The sequence below is a fragment of the Erythrolamprus reginae genome, chromosome 9, assembly GCF_031021105.1.
Source record: "Erythrolamprus reginae isolate rEryReg1 chromosome 9, rEryReg1.hap1, whole genome shotgun sequence".
Classification (NCBI taxonomy): domain Eukaryota; kingdom Metazoa; phylum Chordata; class Lepidosauria; order Squamata; family Dipsadidae; genus Erythrolamprus; species Erythrolamprus reginae.
The window spans coordinates 6237011-6251148 of NC_091958.1; the positions used below are offsets into that span (position 1 = coordinate 6237011).

Here is a 14138-nt window from a genome sequence, read left to right on the forward strand (position 1 = left end):
TGTTCTTGTGTTCACTTTCCTATTGAAAACACTTCCCTCGTGAACCTTATTTAACCCTTTAACATATTTAAATGTTTCGATCATGTCCCCCCTTTTCCTTCTGTCCTCCAGACTATACAGATTGAGTTCATGAAGTCTTTCCTGATACGTTTTATGCTTAAGACCTTCCACCATTCTTGTAGCCCATCTTTGGACCCGTTCAATTTTGTCAATATCTTTTTGTAGGTGAGGTCTCCAGAACTGAACACAGTATTCCAAATGTGGTCTCACCAGCGCTCTATATAAGGGGATCACAATCTCCCTCTTCCTGCTTGTTATACCTCTATTTTATCTTAGGATGGATATATGTTTATCCCAGGCATGTTTAAATTCAGTGACTGTGGATTTACCAACTACGTCTGCTGGAAGTTTGTTCCAAGCATCTACGACTCTTTCAGTAAAATAATGTTTTCTCATGTTGCTGCTTCTGTAGAAGGGATTCTAAGAGTATCACTCTGATGTATTTGAAAGGGATGGCCTTTGTCCGTATCCGATCCAGGACTGTTAAGAGAAGGTAATAACAATTTTTGTAGATAATTCATAACCTGCAGGGGGTAAAAAAAGAGCATTGTTTCTCAAAGATGAAAATTAGGTGTTGCAAGGAATCCAAGTCACCTTTGAAGGTAATACAGCTTCTGTTGGGAAGATGGAGTTTGTGGGCTCAAAAGATCTTCAGTTAGGAGGGAAGGTCTAAGAAACTGCACTTCAATTCGTATCTCTTTGAATGGCAGTGTTGGATCATCTCTTGAAAAAGGGAGATAATGATGTGGTGAGATGACAGTGGATAATTTCCAGACTTTTTGTGACTGTTCTTCTTAAAGGTGGGAAATGGTTAAGGAGGAGAAAGAGAACATAAAGACATGGAGAGGGGGATCATTACTGAGCCTTTAGAATTAAAAGGAACACAATTCTTTCAAGGACTCTCCCATTCTCACCATCTTCAGCATTTCTGAGAATTTTTATGTAATATATTTTATCTCAAACTGGATGAATTTGAGAAAGATCAAAAGGGTCAATTGTTAATGGTTTCTCCCCTCCCCTCCTCTTTTTTCTCCATCTTTCTCCTTCCTTCCTTCCTTCCTCTCTCCCTCCCTCCCTCTCTCCCTCCATTCCTCCCCCCTTCCTTCCTCTCTCCCTCCATTCCTCCCCCTTCCTTCCTCTCTCCCCCCATTCCTCCCTCTCTCCCTCCATTCCTCCCACCCTCCTTCCTTCCTCTCTCCCTCCTTCTCTCCCTCCAGTCCTCCCACCCTCCCTCCCTTCTTCCTTCCTTCCCTCCCTTCCCCTCCCTTCCCCTCCCTTCCCCTCCCTTCCCCTCCCTTCCCCTCCCTTCCCCTCCCTTCCCCTCCCTCCCTCCCTTTCTTCTTCCCTCCCTCTCTTCCTCCCTTCCCCTTCCTTCATTCCTTCCCTCCCTCCTTCCTTTTTCCTTCCTTTCTCAGAATTTATTCCACTTTTAGTTGTAAGATGCAAGAAGATATAGTCTCTTAAGCACAGCACTCGAGTAGAGTATTAATGGAAAAAAAAACCTACCCCACAGTTAAAACTATCCAGTCATGACTAAAGCACTGAGTTCTGGGGTATCATCAAGAATAACCAATTGCCAGGCCAAGTTTGTCCAATCTTGGAAGTTAATGCTGGCTAAGAGATGATCTGGGAGTTGGTGGATTTTTGACTAGACTGAAAAGGGAAAAGACAGACGTTTTGATCCATATTACATGGGTGTGTCCATAAAAACCTCCAGAATTCAAAGGTAATTTATGGAGCCATCTTTACAACGCAGGGTGACATTCAAATTTCCCCCTATTCTTTCTATAGGCGTGGCTTGGTGGGTGTGGCTTGATGGGGTGGTCACGTGACTGAGTGGGCCTGGCCAATTGGACATCACTTACAACAAGGTGGGGCAGCACCACACCCTCCCAAGCCACCTCCACAGAACTGACAGAAAAGCACAACCAAGTCTTCTAGCATTCAACCTAGCTGCTTCTCGCCTCCTCCTCATATTTGTTCTATTTATTTTATTTTATTTATTGTTAGAGTTGAAAGGGACCATGAAGGTCATCGAGTTCAACCCCCACCCAAGCAGGAACCCTATAGTAAACCAGTCATGTGGCAGTTCAATGTTCTCTTTAAAATGTCCAGAGTGTTGGAGTTCACAAGGTCCGCTGGTAGGTTGTTCCACTGGTTGATCACTCTGACCGTCAGGAAGTTCCTCCTTATCTCCATGTTGAATCTCTCCTTGGTCAGCTTCCAGCCGTTGTTCCTCATCTGTCCCTCTGGTGCCCTGGAGAATAAAGTGATCCCCTCCTCTCTCTGACATCCCCTCGTATACTTGTAGACTGCTATCATGTCCACTCTGGCCCTCTTTTTCTCTAGGCTATCCATGCCCAGTTCCCTCAATCTCTTTTTGTAAGTCTTGATTTCCAGTCCCTTAATCATCTTGGTTGCTCTTTTTTGCATTTTCTCCAGAGTTTCAATGTCTCTTTTGAAGTGTGGTGACCAGAACTGAATACAGTACTCCAGGTGTGGTCGGACCAGGGCGTAGTAGAGTGGCATTAAGACTTCCCTGGTCTTGGAGTGTATCCCCCTGTTGATGCATCTTAGGATTGTGTTGGCTTTTTTAGCTGCTGCTGCACATTTTTGGCTCATGTTTAGTTGATTGTCCACCAAGACTCCGAGGTCTCTTTCGCAGTCGCTACTGCTAACTGCTTCTGTGTGTATGAGTCTGAAAAGGAGGAGAGAAGGCGTGAGTGGCAGGGCAGGGCGCGGCAGGGCCAGTCAGTGGTGTGATTTACGGAACTGTGCATAATCGCCACCACTGCTTTTATAAAACCTATGCTGAATTTCATCCCTGTCTATGACTCATATCTAAGAACTGTTGTGAGTGCACCTTGTCCATCTCATGTCATATCAGATTCTGAGGAGGATGAGCCAGGCCCCTCTGGATACCCTGGGCCAGAGGGGTTGCCAGCTGATTCAGAGAGTGAGAATGAGAGAGAAAGTGACCTGAGTGAACCCAAGGAACCACTAGAGGGGGCTGATATGACAATGGTGAAGTGGTCCCAGTCAGAGGATGAGGAAGACATTAGAGTAGATAGTCCGTGGATAGATCCTTGATATAGGAGATTGCTGAGAAGGCAAGAGGAGCTGCATAGTAAAAAGTATTAGCTTACAGCAGCGGTCCCCAAACTACGGTCCACGGGCCACATGCGACCCGCTGAGGCCACTTATCTGGCTCGTGGGTCTTTTCCAAGGCCGCACTGGAAGATCAGTGAGAATGTCCCCCTCAATCTCACCTCACTTGAGGTAAAGTAAGGCTTGCTGAACGCCGAGTTGGGCACAACACACACACACACACACACCCGCCTCCTCCTCCTCTTTGAGTTGCTAGCTCCTGTTTTCTGAATGGGAATTGAATGGGAGTCCGGGGTTGGAGGGTGGAGGCTTGTCGGGTGAGTCCTCCGCGGGGAGAGAAGAGGGAGGGTGAAAGAGGGAAAAGAGAGAGAGAGGAGAGAAAGAAATAAAAGGGAAAGAGAAGGGAAAAAGAGCGAGGGAAAGAAGTGGAGAGTAAGGAAGGAGGGAGGGAAGGGAGGGAGGGAAGGAAGGAAGGGGGAGAAAGAGAGGGAGAGAGAAAGGGAGGGAGGAAGAGAGGTAGCAAGAGAGAGAGAGTGAGAAAGATAGAGCAAGAGACAGAAAGCAAGCAAGAGAGAGCACAAGAGAGAGAGAGAGAGAAAGCAAGCAAGAGAGAAAGAGTGAGTGAGAGAGAAAGAAATAAAATATGTGCAGTGTGCATAGAAATCTGTTCATAGGTTTTTTTATAGTCCGGCCCTCCAACAGTCCAAGGGACATTGAACAGCCCCCCTGTGTAAAAAGTTTGGGGACCCCTGGCTTACAGCCTTACCTCTTTGGGTTGTGATGTCACTTCCCGGTGGTATAAAAGCAAACGATTTTGGGTAATTGGGTGTGGGGTTTCAACGCTGTTCAATGGAAGAGGTTTTAGAGTGGGGGTGTGCTTGAAAAAGGCTCCAAAACCATGATTTCTGCTTCAATAAAAGACATTCTCATCTGGATTATTTTTTGCCCGGGATTTCGGTGAGCTGATTTATACTTGCGAATGATAAATGGACTTTGTTATCTAAGGAATGCCATTTAGGCCGAGTTTGGCGCCTTTCCCAGACTTTGTTGATGCTTCACTTTGGAGAGAGAAATTTATTTATTTTTATTTTATTTTATTCATTTGTCCAATACACAAATACATAGGAAGAAAGATAGATATGTGATAATATAAAAGAGGGTGAAAGTGAACTTAGAGGAGAGGATATATGAAAGGAAGAGAATATATAAGATAGGTGAAAGAAAGGAAAGACAATTGGACAGGGGATGAAAGGCACACCAGTGCACTTATGTACGCCCCTTACTGGCCTCTTAGGAACCTGGAGAGGTCAATCGTGGAGAGTCTAAGGGAGAAGTGTTGGGGGTTAGGGGTTGACACAATTGAGTCCGGTAATGAGTCCCACGCTTCGATAACTCGATTGTTGAAATCATATTTTTTACAGTCAAGTTTGGAGCGGTTTGTATTAAGTTTGAATCTGTTGCGTGCTCTTGTGTTATTGCGGTTGAAGCTGAAGTAGTTATTGACCGGTAACTCCCTTTTCCTTGCCATTCAAATCTGCTTTTCACTATGTGCTTTTATCAATAAAGAGTGTGATTTTACCATGGAATAAGGCTGTGTCCAGAACAGGAACAGACAAACAAAACAATTTATTTATTTCTTCTGGCCTCAGCTCATCTCCCTTCTTCTCTCCATCCTTCCTACAAATATATTTACTTGTAAAATCTCTTTCATACAGATTTACTCTATTCATCTAATGAAGTAGACATGCTCCATAAAAACTATGGGATAATAAAGCTTGTTAGGCTTTAAGACAGCATCATTCACAATGTACTTTTCTTACTGGTGCCTATCATTTAAATGCAGGCCTCCATATAGCATCTCTTAAATTATGTTTATGGCATGCAAAATCTTATCACTGACTAAGTAGTTAAAGGGCTCTTTCATAAATGAAACCATCCCTTTTTTTGTTAGTTCTAAGAAGAGAACATTTTTGCAAATAAAAATTGACATTCTCTTTGTTTTTACGTTGCTCATTGTTCCTGCGGTAGATTTTAGACAATAACAGTTCATCAGTAATTTCAGCTAGGGAGAGACATATGATGTTGTAAATATTTAAAATCAAACTTGGAAAAAAAAGAAGACAGAGATAAATGTAATAGAGGTATCCCACTGCCAAAGGCAATGAGATCTAAGAAATTTCTGGTTGGGAAAATCTTGTTTCCTTGTGGACAGAGTGGAATTGAAAACAGAGGCCAAATAAATTCTAAACTGAGAGATTGAGAAAGAAAAGTAGAAAATGCTTTGTGGAACCAAGATAACATTTCGTTATCAGAGAATTGACTCCTGGACAGAAGGCTGAACTTTGCTGTAAGTTTGAAATGTTAGTAGAAGTTTTAATGTTATCTAGATGTCAGTTTTTTGAAGAAAGAATTTTTCAGTAACCTTAGTATAAGCAGCCTTTTAACCTGTGCTGAATTTTAGTTAAAAAGAGGAAAAAGAGAAACAACAGTATGTATTAGATATGTCACAATTTTCTTTCTCATCATCGTAAGATGGCCAAGAAAACATGTATATTTTAAAAGCAAATTAAAATAAGGTGTGTCCTTTCTTACCCTTTGGCTTTTATTAGCTGTCATTTATATTTTAATACACAAGTGACAGCTGATGTATTACTCAATCAAGAGGAAAAGAATTATGCATTGTACGAAATCAGTTACGTTTGCCATATCAAAAAAAAATTAGACTAACAGATGAGGAAAATAAATAAGATGAACTTCAAAAAAAATGAAAATGCTTAGCCTTTGGAATTTTAGTTGACAGCTTTTGAAAATTAAATTATAAGTCAAGTGCCGATAGGTCTGATATCTCCTTTGCAGCTTTTCAAGTGATGTATTGCGGCTTTAATGGAATATCATTTATCATCTGATAATAACAAATGTTGGATTTCTGGGCTTGTCATCTCTTCGGTGATGACAAATAGTTTCAACTTGTAGAAGTGATAATGGGATTTTGTAATGATCTCTCCAAACGGACTCTACAGTCGTATAAGCTGTTCTCCCGGAGTACACGGTTATGTGTTTAGTAGCAAAACCTGCCAAACCAGAAGTCGAGTTTCACTTGCTGGGTTGTGTACACGTGTAAATCGGTTGGGATGAAGCTTTTTTGGGGGATGTAAGCCAAATCTTCCCATGAGTGACATGAGGTTTTGTGGCATTGAATGAATGAATGAATGAATGAATAAATGAATGAATAAACATAGAAACATAGAAACACAGAAGATTGACGGCAGAAAAAGACCTCATGGTCCATCTAGTCTGCCCTTACACTATTTCCTGTATTTTATCTTAGGATGGATACATGTTTATCCCAGACATGTTTAAATTCAGTTACTGTGGATTGACCAACCACGTCTGCTGGAAGTTTGTTCCAAGGATCTACTACTCTTTCAGTAAAATAATATTTTCTCATGTTGCTTTTTTATCTTTCCCCCAACTAACTTCAGATTGTGCCCCTTTGTTCTTGTGTTCACTTTCTTATTAAAAACACTTCCCTCCTGAACCTTATTTAACCCTTTAACATATTTAAATGTTTTGATCATGTCCCCCCTTTTCCTTCTGTCCTCCAGACTATACAGATTGAGTTCATGAATTTTATGCTTAAGACCTTCCACCATTCTTGTAGCCCATCTTTGGACCCGTTCAATTTCATCAATATCTTTTTGTAGGTGAGGTCTCCAGAACTGAACACAGTATTCCAAATGTGGTCTCACCAGTGCTCTATATAGTGGGATCACAATCTCCCTCTTCCTGCTTGTTCTACCTCTAGCTATGTAGCCAAGCATCCTACTTGCTTTTCCTACCACCCGACCACATCTTTCACCCATTTTGAGACTGTCAGAAATCACTACCCCTAAATCCTTCTCTTCTGAAGCTTTTGCTAACACAGAACTGCCAATACAATACTCAGATTGAGGATTCCTTTTCCCCAAGTGCATGATTTTACATTTGGAAACATTAAACTGCAGTTTCCATTGCTTTGACCATTTATCTACTAAAGATAGATAGATAGATAGATAGATAGATAGATAGATAGATAGATAGATACTTTATTGTCATTGTATGTACATACACAGTATACCGATACCACGAAATTCACATGACGCCTAAAAACATGTCCAAACACACATAACAATCCCAAAAAACATGCCACTCTGAACTGGTAATCTTTCCATAGAATGTTGCCATTCAATGTTGGTTTTGAAATACTTCCAAGCATCTCCTGAAGCCCTTCTTCCAATGGTGGGTTGCTTCTAGTTTGGCCCAGTTCAGCGAACTGGTAGCAGTGGCAGTGGGAGACTCCGCCCACCCACCGGGGATGCTTCTGCGCATGTGCACGAGTGTGCGTGAGCGCATGAGAAAACTGGTAGCGATGGGATTGACAACCCACTACCACCTTCTTCCCATCCCTTTATCCAATGCAGGGAGCTTTAGAACATATTGTGCTGCATTTTTTCATCTCATAGAAGAAAATATTTGAATATCAAAATTTTATTTATTTATTTATTTATTCATTTGTCCAATACACAAATACATAGGAAGAAAAATAGACATGTGATAATATAAAAGAGGGTGAAAGTGAACTTAGAGGAGAGGATATATGAAAGGAAGAGAATATATATGCTAGGTGAAAGAAAGGAAAGACAATTGGACAGGGGACGAAAGGCACTCCAGTGCACTTATGTACCCCCCTTACTGGCCTCTTAGGAACCTGGAGAGGTCAATCGCGGAGAGTCTAAGGGAGAAGTGTTGGGGGTTAGGGGTTGACACAATTGAGTCCGGTAATGAGTTCCACTCTTCGATAACTTGATTGTTGAAATCATATTTTTTACAGGTTTGGCGCGGTTCATATTAAGTTTGAATCTGTTGCGTGCTCTTGTGTTATTGCGGTTGAAGCTGAAGTAGTCATTGACCGGTAGGACGTTGCAGCATATGATCTTGTGAGCAATACTCAAATCGTGTTTTAGGCACTGTAGTTCCAGTCTTTCAAGGCCCAGGATTGTTAGTCTATTTTCATAGGATATTCTGTTTCGAGTGGCGGAATGAAGGGCTCTTTTGGTGAAATATCTTTGGACATTTTCAAGGGTGTTGATGTCTGAGATGTGGTATGGGTTCCAGACAGATGAGCAGTAGTCTAGGATGGGTCTGGCAAAAGTTTTGAAGGCTCTTGTGAGTAGAGTGAGATTGCCTGAGCAGAAGCTGCGTAGGATCAGGTTAACAACTCTAGAGGCTTTTTTGGTGATATTGTTGCAGTGGGCTTTAGCACTTTAGAATATTGAGAAAGGGATTGATAACCTTCCAGGTATGGCTTAAACCTTAGAAAAGGGAAGAACTCCATCACCACATTGGACTTGGCCAACCAATTCTAGTCCTCCTATGTGTACACAAGGACTACAGGAAGATGCTATACTTACGACGGGCAGCTAAATATTTTGTCTGGGTCAAGTATCAAGATACCTCTTTAGTGTCACAGAGGTAGTGATGGAGGAAATTATACTATGTGCTCCTATTCTGAGATCAAAGCTAAAGAGACCAAACCCAGAAGTCTGAGAGAAGTGACAGATGGTTGGGAATAATCATTTAGATTATTATTCAAAACTGCAGGTTCCCCTTTTCATGCGATCTAACCTCTGCAACAGCTGAGATATAGGGTACATCCCTGTTTTAGTCAGTGTTCCATTTATCATTGGCTAAACTTCTTCACTTCTTCCTCCTCCACCGAGGATGCTAAAGAGCATCAAAAAAAACCGGAGCCATAAAAGCATCCAGTACTTAATCTAGTCAAGGCTTCACAGAATAAATACCATTCAATTCCACAATAGCCATCTTGACTAGTTCATATTGCATTTGACTCATGCTGGACAGAATTAAGGAATGTATAGGGGGTGGACAAAGAAAACACCTTTGAAAAGTGTTCAGAAACTTCAGATCGTGCAGAATGCAGCTGCGAGAGCTATCATGGGCTTTCCTAAATATGCCCATGTCACACCAACACTCCGCAGTCTGCATTGGTTGCCAATCAGTTTCCAGTCACAATTCAAAGTGTTGGTTATGACCTATAAAGCCCTTCATGGCATCGGACCAGAATACCTCCGGGACCGCCTACTGCTGCACGAATCCCAGCGACCAGTTAGGTCCCACAGAGTTGGTCTTCTCCGGGTCCCATCAACTAAACAATGTCGTTTGGCGGGACCCAGGGGAAGAGCCTTCTCCGTGGTGGCCCCGACCCTTTGGAACCAATCCCCCCAGATATCAGAGTTGCCCCCACCCTCCTAGCCTTTCGTAAGCTCCTCAAAACCCACCTCTGTCATCAGGCATGGGGGAATTAACACTTTCCCTCCCCCTAGGCTTATAAAATTTATGCATGGTATGCTAGTATGTATGATTGGTTTCTAAATTGGGTTTTTTAAATTAACTTAAATATTAGATTTGTTTACATTGTATTATTATTGCTGTGAGCCACCCCGAGTCTGCGGAGAGGGGCGGCATACAAATCTGATTAATAAATAAATAATAAATAAATAAATAAATGGAAACACTTGACTTTTTAGCATCATAATGTTTGAACACCTTCAAATCAATCAAAACTTGACCTATTTTAATGTTTTTTTAAAATTCTGTTATTTGATTTGTTTTTTTAAACTACCTTTTCCCCCCCGAGAAATTTAAGGAAACTGGTTATAACCTTCTAGAAATGGCAGACCTCTCAGACTTTCAAAGAGGCCAAATTGTTGGTGCTTGAATGGCAGGCGCTAGTGTAACAGAAAGTGCCCGAATGTTTGGCGTTTCAAGAATTCAAGTCTCAAAAGTAATGACTGCTTTTGAAAGAGAAGGGAAAACGTCCTCAGCCAAGCACAGGTCTGGTCGAAATCGAAGTTGTCTGAGAGAGACCGTCGGACTCTAACGCGAATTGTTAGAGCGGATCGCAAGACCGCAGCTCCTAAAACCACTGCAGAGCTCAATGGACACGTACAGAACCCAGTTTCCACAAAAACTGTTCGAAGGGAGCTTCACAAATCTGGATTCCACGGAAGAGCTGCAAGGTGTTTCCATTTTTGTGTCCACCCCTGTAACTAGGCCATTAGCCAAGATGTCTACTATGGAATTGGGTAGGAGTCGTGGAAAACAACTTTAGAAGATTGATATAGCTGTGGAGTCCATATTGAATAAGGGGTCTTTCTGATTGGCTGCCAGTATAAACTGGATGCCAAGCTTACTGAATCTGCTCTGCCCTGTTCTTCTTCCCATTTTATTCACAATATAGTTGGTTAAAAAAAATCCTGCTTGAGTCCAGGGCTTTTCAGGAATTTTTAGTTTTACAGATTAACAGAATAACCAAGTTTGAAGGGACTTTAGAGTCTTAGAAACATAGAAGATTGACGGCAAAAAAAACCCCTTAATGGCCCTATTTCCTGTATTTTATCTTAGGATGGATCTATGTTCATCCCAGGCACGTTTAAATTCCGTTACTGTGAATTTACCAACCAAATCTGCTGGAAGTTTGTTCCAAGCATCTACTACTCTTTCACTAAAATAATATTTTCTCACGTTGCTTCTGATCTTTCCCCCAACTAACCTCAGATTATATCCCCTTGTTCTTGTGTCCACTTTCCTATTAAAAACACTTCACCTCCTGAATCTTATTGAACCCTTTAACGTATTTAAATGTTCCAGTCATGTCCCCCCTTTCCCTTCGGTCCTCCAGACTATGCAGATTGAGTTCATTACATTTTTCCTGATAACTTTTATGCTTAAGACCTTCTACCATTTTTGTAGCCATTTTTGGTCTTCTAGATGAAACCCCTGCTGCACCAATGCATTCCAGGGCTGTCCAGTTTGTTTGGGGTTTTTTTAAGAAAGAAACCTCCAGTGACGGAGCATCCACAACTTCTAAAGACAAGCCATTCCACTGGTTTATTGTTCTATTGTTCAGTGTTAAACCAAGGTTAGCTGAATCCCTGAATGTGTGCTGTATTAAACCGCAAACCATACTTTAGCAATCACCACGGATGGGCTCAAACCAAACACTTTATAGTTGTCCGAGCTGTGTGAGCCCAGTCAATATAACTGCTTCTCCATCCATCATCATGATAATCTTAATCTGGTTGCCATCAATTTGTCTGCTAGAAATTCTTTAGCACGTGCAACACATACTGAAGTGTTGCGGGCTTTGAAACAGTGGAGTCATAATTTGTTTATATAGGTGATTGTGAAAGGCAGAAACTATTGCGGGTGAATTTATATTGTCGTATTGATGATCATCGTTGTTCCTGAAGGCTTCAACTATCTTCCACACAAATAGCGTTTGTTATGGTCAGCTAGGACAACCACCATGGAATAACAACTCCTGTGCCTTCTATTCCTTCCACTTTAAAGCATTTGATTTTAGTAAATAACTGGTTTTGATCCTAACCTTTCATTTGTCCTGAAGGAAATGTTAGTTAGTGGACACATATGGGCCTCCTAGGAAGAACTTCATGGAAAGACCAAGATAGAAAATAAAGACATTTTTTACCCCGGGGACATATAATTGGGGAAGCCTTAGGATATGCAGTCGATGCTCTGCTTTGCAGATTGAAGATCCTGTATCCTGTGCTTCAACATCTTTAGATAGGATTGGGAGGTTATTATTTGCATTATTTGTTTTGTGTTTGTAAAACAACACTGGAAGTGTAGATCAAGAGAGACATTTACAGTGAAAAGGTAGAAAGAAGTCTCCAAAAAGAGATGCTAGAATCTGTATAGAACTACAGCGCGATACCATTAAAAAAATCCTCTTGCTTTTTAAAAATTGTCCTCTCTCCAATGCTCTCTGTCTCTCTGTCTCTTCGCCATTTCTCTCCCTCTCTATCTGTCTGTCTCTCTCTGTCTCTGTCCCTCCCTCTCTCTTCCTGTGTCTCTGACTCTCTCTCTGTCTCTTTGTCTCCATCCCCCCTCTCTCTGTCTCTTTCTCTCTGTGTCTCTTTCTCTGTTTCTCTCTCTATCTGTATGTCTCTTGCTCAGTCTCTCTGTCTCTTTCTGCCTCTCTCTCTGTGTATATAATAACTGAGGCCTTTTACCAGAACATGTGAGTTTAATCAGAACATGCCAACAGGGCAGGTACAGGCTTAAGAAATTACACAAGAGAACACAGACTTATATACAGGACGCCTTCTGAGGCAACTACCAATCACATACAAAGGAGGGTTCCCGCTTTAACAGTAACTATGCCTATGCGGCCAATCAGGACCCTGGAGAGGGATACGCGAGCTCGAATCTGACAGCCGGCTTATTGCTATGCAGACACAGCACTCCTGCCCCTTCGGCTGACACAAACATAATCTTTTAAATACCCAGGTCTGCGACAGATTCTCTCGGAGCGCCGGGGCTCTGTGGGATGTTCAGACCTCTCGATCTCGGCCGGATGGATTGGACTGGGAGCCTGGCCCACTTCTTCTTCCCTGTGACACGCTGAGGGAAAGTTTCCTGAAGATCCTGCGGCTGTGGGTGGGTCCTGAAGACACACCCCCTGGAACTCATTGGCTTCCCGATCTTCCTGCCGATCCTCCCTATTAAGTCTAATCTGATCCAGGTGTCTTTTCCAAATTCGTCCGTCTCTTAGTTCTACCTCGAACGAACGAGGCCCCAGTTCCCTGCAAACTATACCTTTCTCCCAATTCTTATGTCCTGAAAAGGCACGGGCAAATACCGCGTCTCCTACAGACACCTCACGTCTGGCAGCTTCTGGCCACTGTACTGTTCCCGCATACCCTGGGTGCAACCTGTCAAGTATGATTCGCAATTTGCGACCCATTAAAAGCTCTGCTGGTGTCTTCCCCGTGGTTACACATGGGGTGGTATGTTGAGCCATGAGCACATCAGCCAATCTAGCCTTCCAAGAGTTCTGGGGCAGCCGTTTGAGGGACTCTTTAACTGATCTAACTGCCCGTTCCGCCTGGCCATTACTGGCCGGATGCCAAGGCGAGGTCAAGGCATGTCTAATGCCAGCTGTGGCCAAAAAGGATTCAAAGAGGACTGATGTGAACTGCGGGCCGTTATCCGAGACCAGTAGATCCGGGAACCCATGTGTGGCAAATAGGGTCATTAAGGATTCTATGATGGCCTGTGACTGAGTGGACTGCATCTGGGCCACCTCTACCCACTTGGAGTATGCATCCACGGTGATTAAAAATGTTTGCCCCATGAAGGGACCGGCCAAATCTATGTGCAAACGTGTCCAGGGGCTAGCTGGTGGTTCCCATGTTAAAGGTTCCGCTCGTGGGGGTAAAGACCTGCTCTCCTGGCAAACAGCACAGTTAGCCACACATTGCTCCACTTCCTTATCTAATGCTGGCCACCACACGTAATCCCTGGCCAGACCCTTCATTCTAACTATTCCAGGGTGCCCCTTGTGCAGCAGGGACAACACCTGGTTCCTCAGCTTGCCAGGTATAACCACTCTGCCCCCCCTTAATAGAACTCCTTTCTCTACGGAGAACTCCGTGCGACAGCGGAAAAACGGAATGAACTGGTCAGCTGGGGAAGAGTGTGGCCACCCCCTCAAAACCCATTGCCTTACCTGGGCTAGAATGCGGTCTTTTCCTGTCTCCCTAGATACCTCGGGGGCAGCCAGTACAACTGGCCCGTCTGTCAAAGCAAAAACGGAGCTGGCCGGTGCAGGGTCTGTTACTTCTTCATGTACTGGGCACCTGCTGAGTGCGTCTGCATGTGCAATGTGACGACCCGGTTTGTACATTAACGTGTAAGTGTAATTGGCCATGAAGACAATCCAGCGTGTCATACGTGGAGACAAGACAGCTGGGCTCTGGCGGTTACCTGAGAGTAACCCTAGTAAGGGCTGGTGGTCCGTCACTAACTCGAACCTTCTGCCATACAAATACTCGTGGAAACGGCGAACTCCCGCCACTAGGGCCAATGCCTCCTTATCTATTTGG

General features: G+C 43.1%; 1 protein-coding gene across 1 annotated transcript in view; it reads right to left on the bottom strand.

Annotated features, from left to right (window-relative positions):
- Positions 1–452: 452 nt before the first annotated feature.
- LOC139172475 (uncharacterized) overlaps positions 453–14138 on the bottom strand; it is a gene marked incomplete at its 5' end in the record, with an annotated part of 185065 nt that continues 171379 nt past the window's right edge. Inside the window, 1 exon segment of the mRNA XM_070761622.1 lies at positions 453–584. Within this exon segment, the coding sequence (XP_070617723.1) occupies positions 453–584 (132 nt within the window).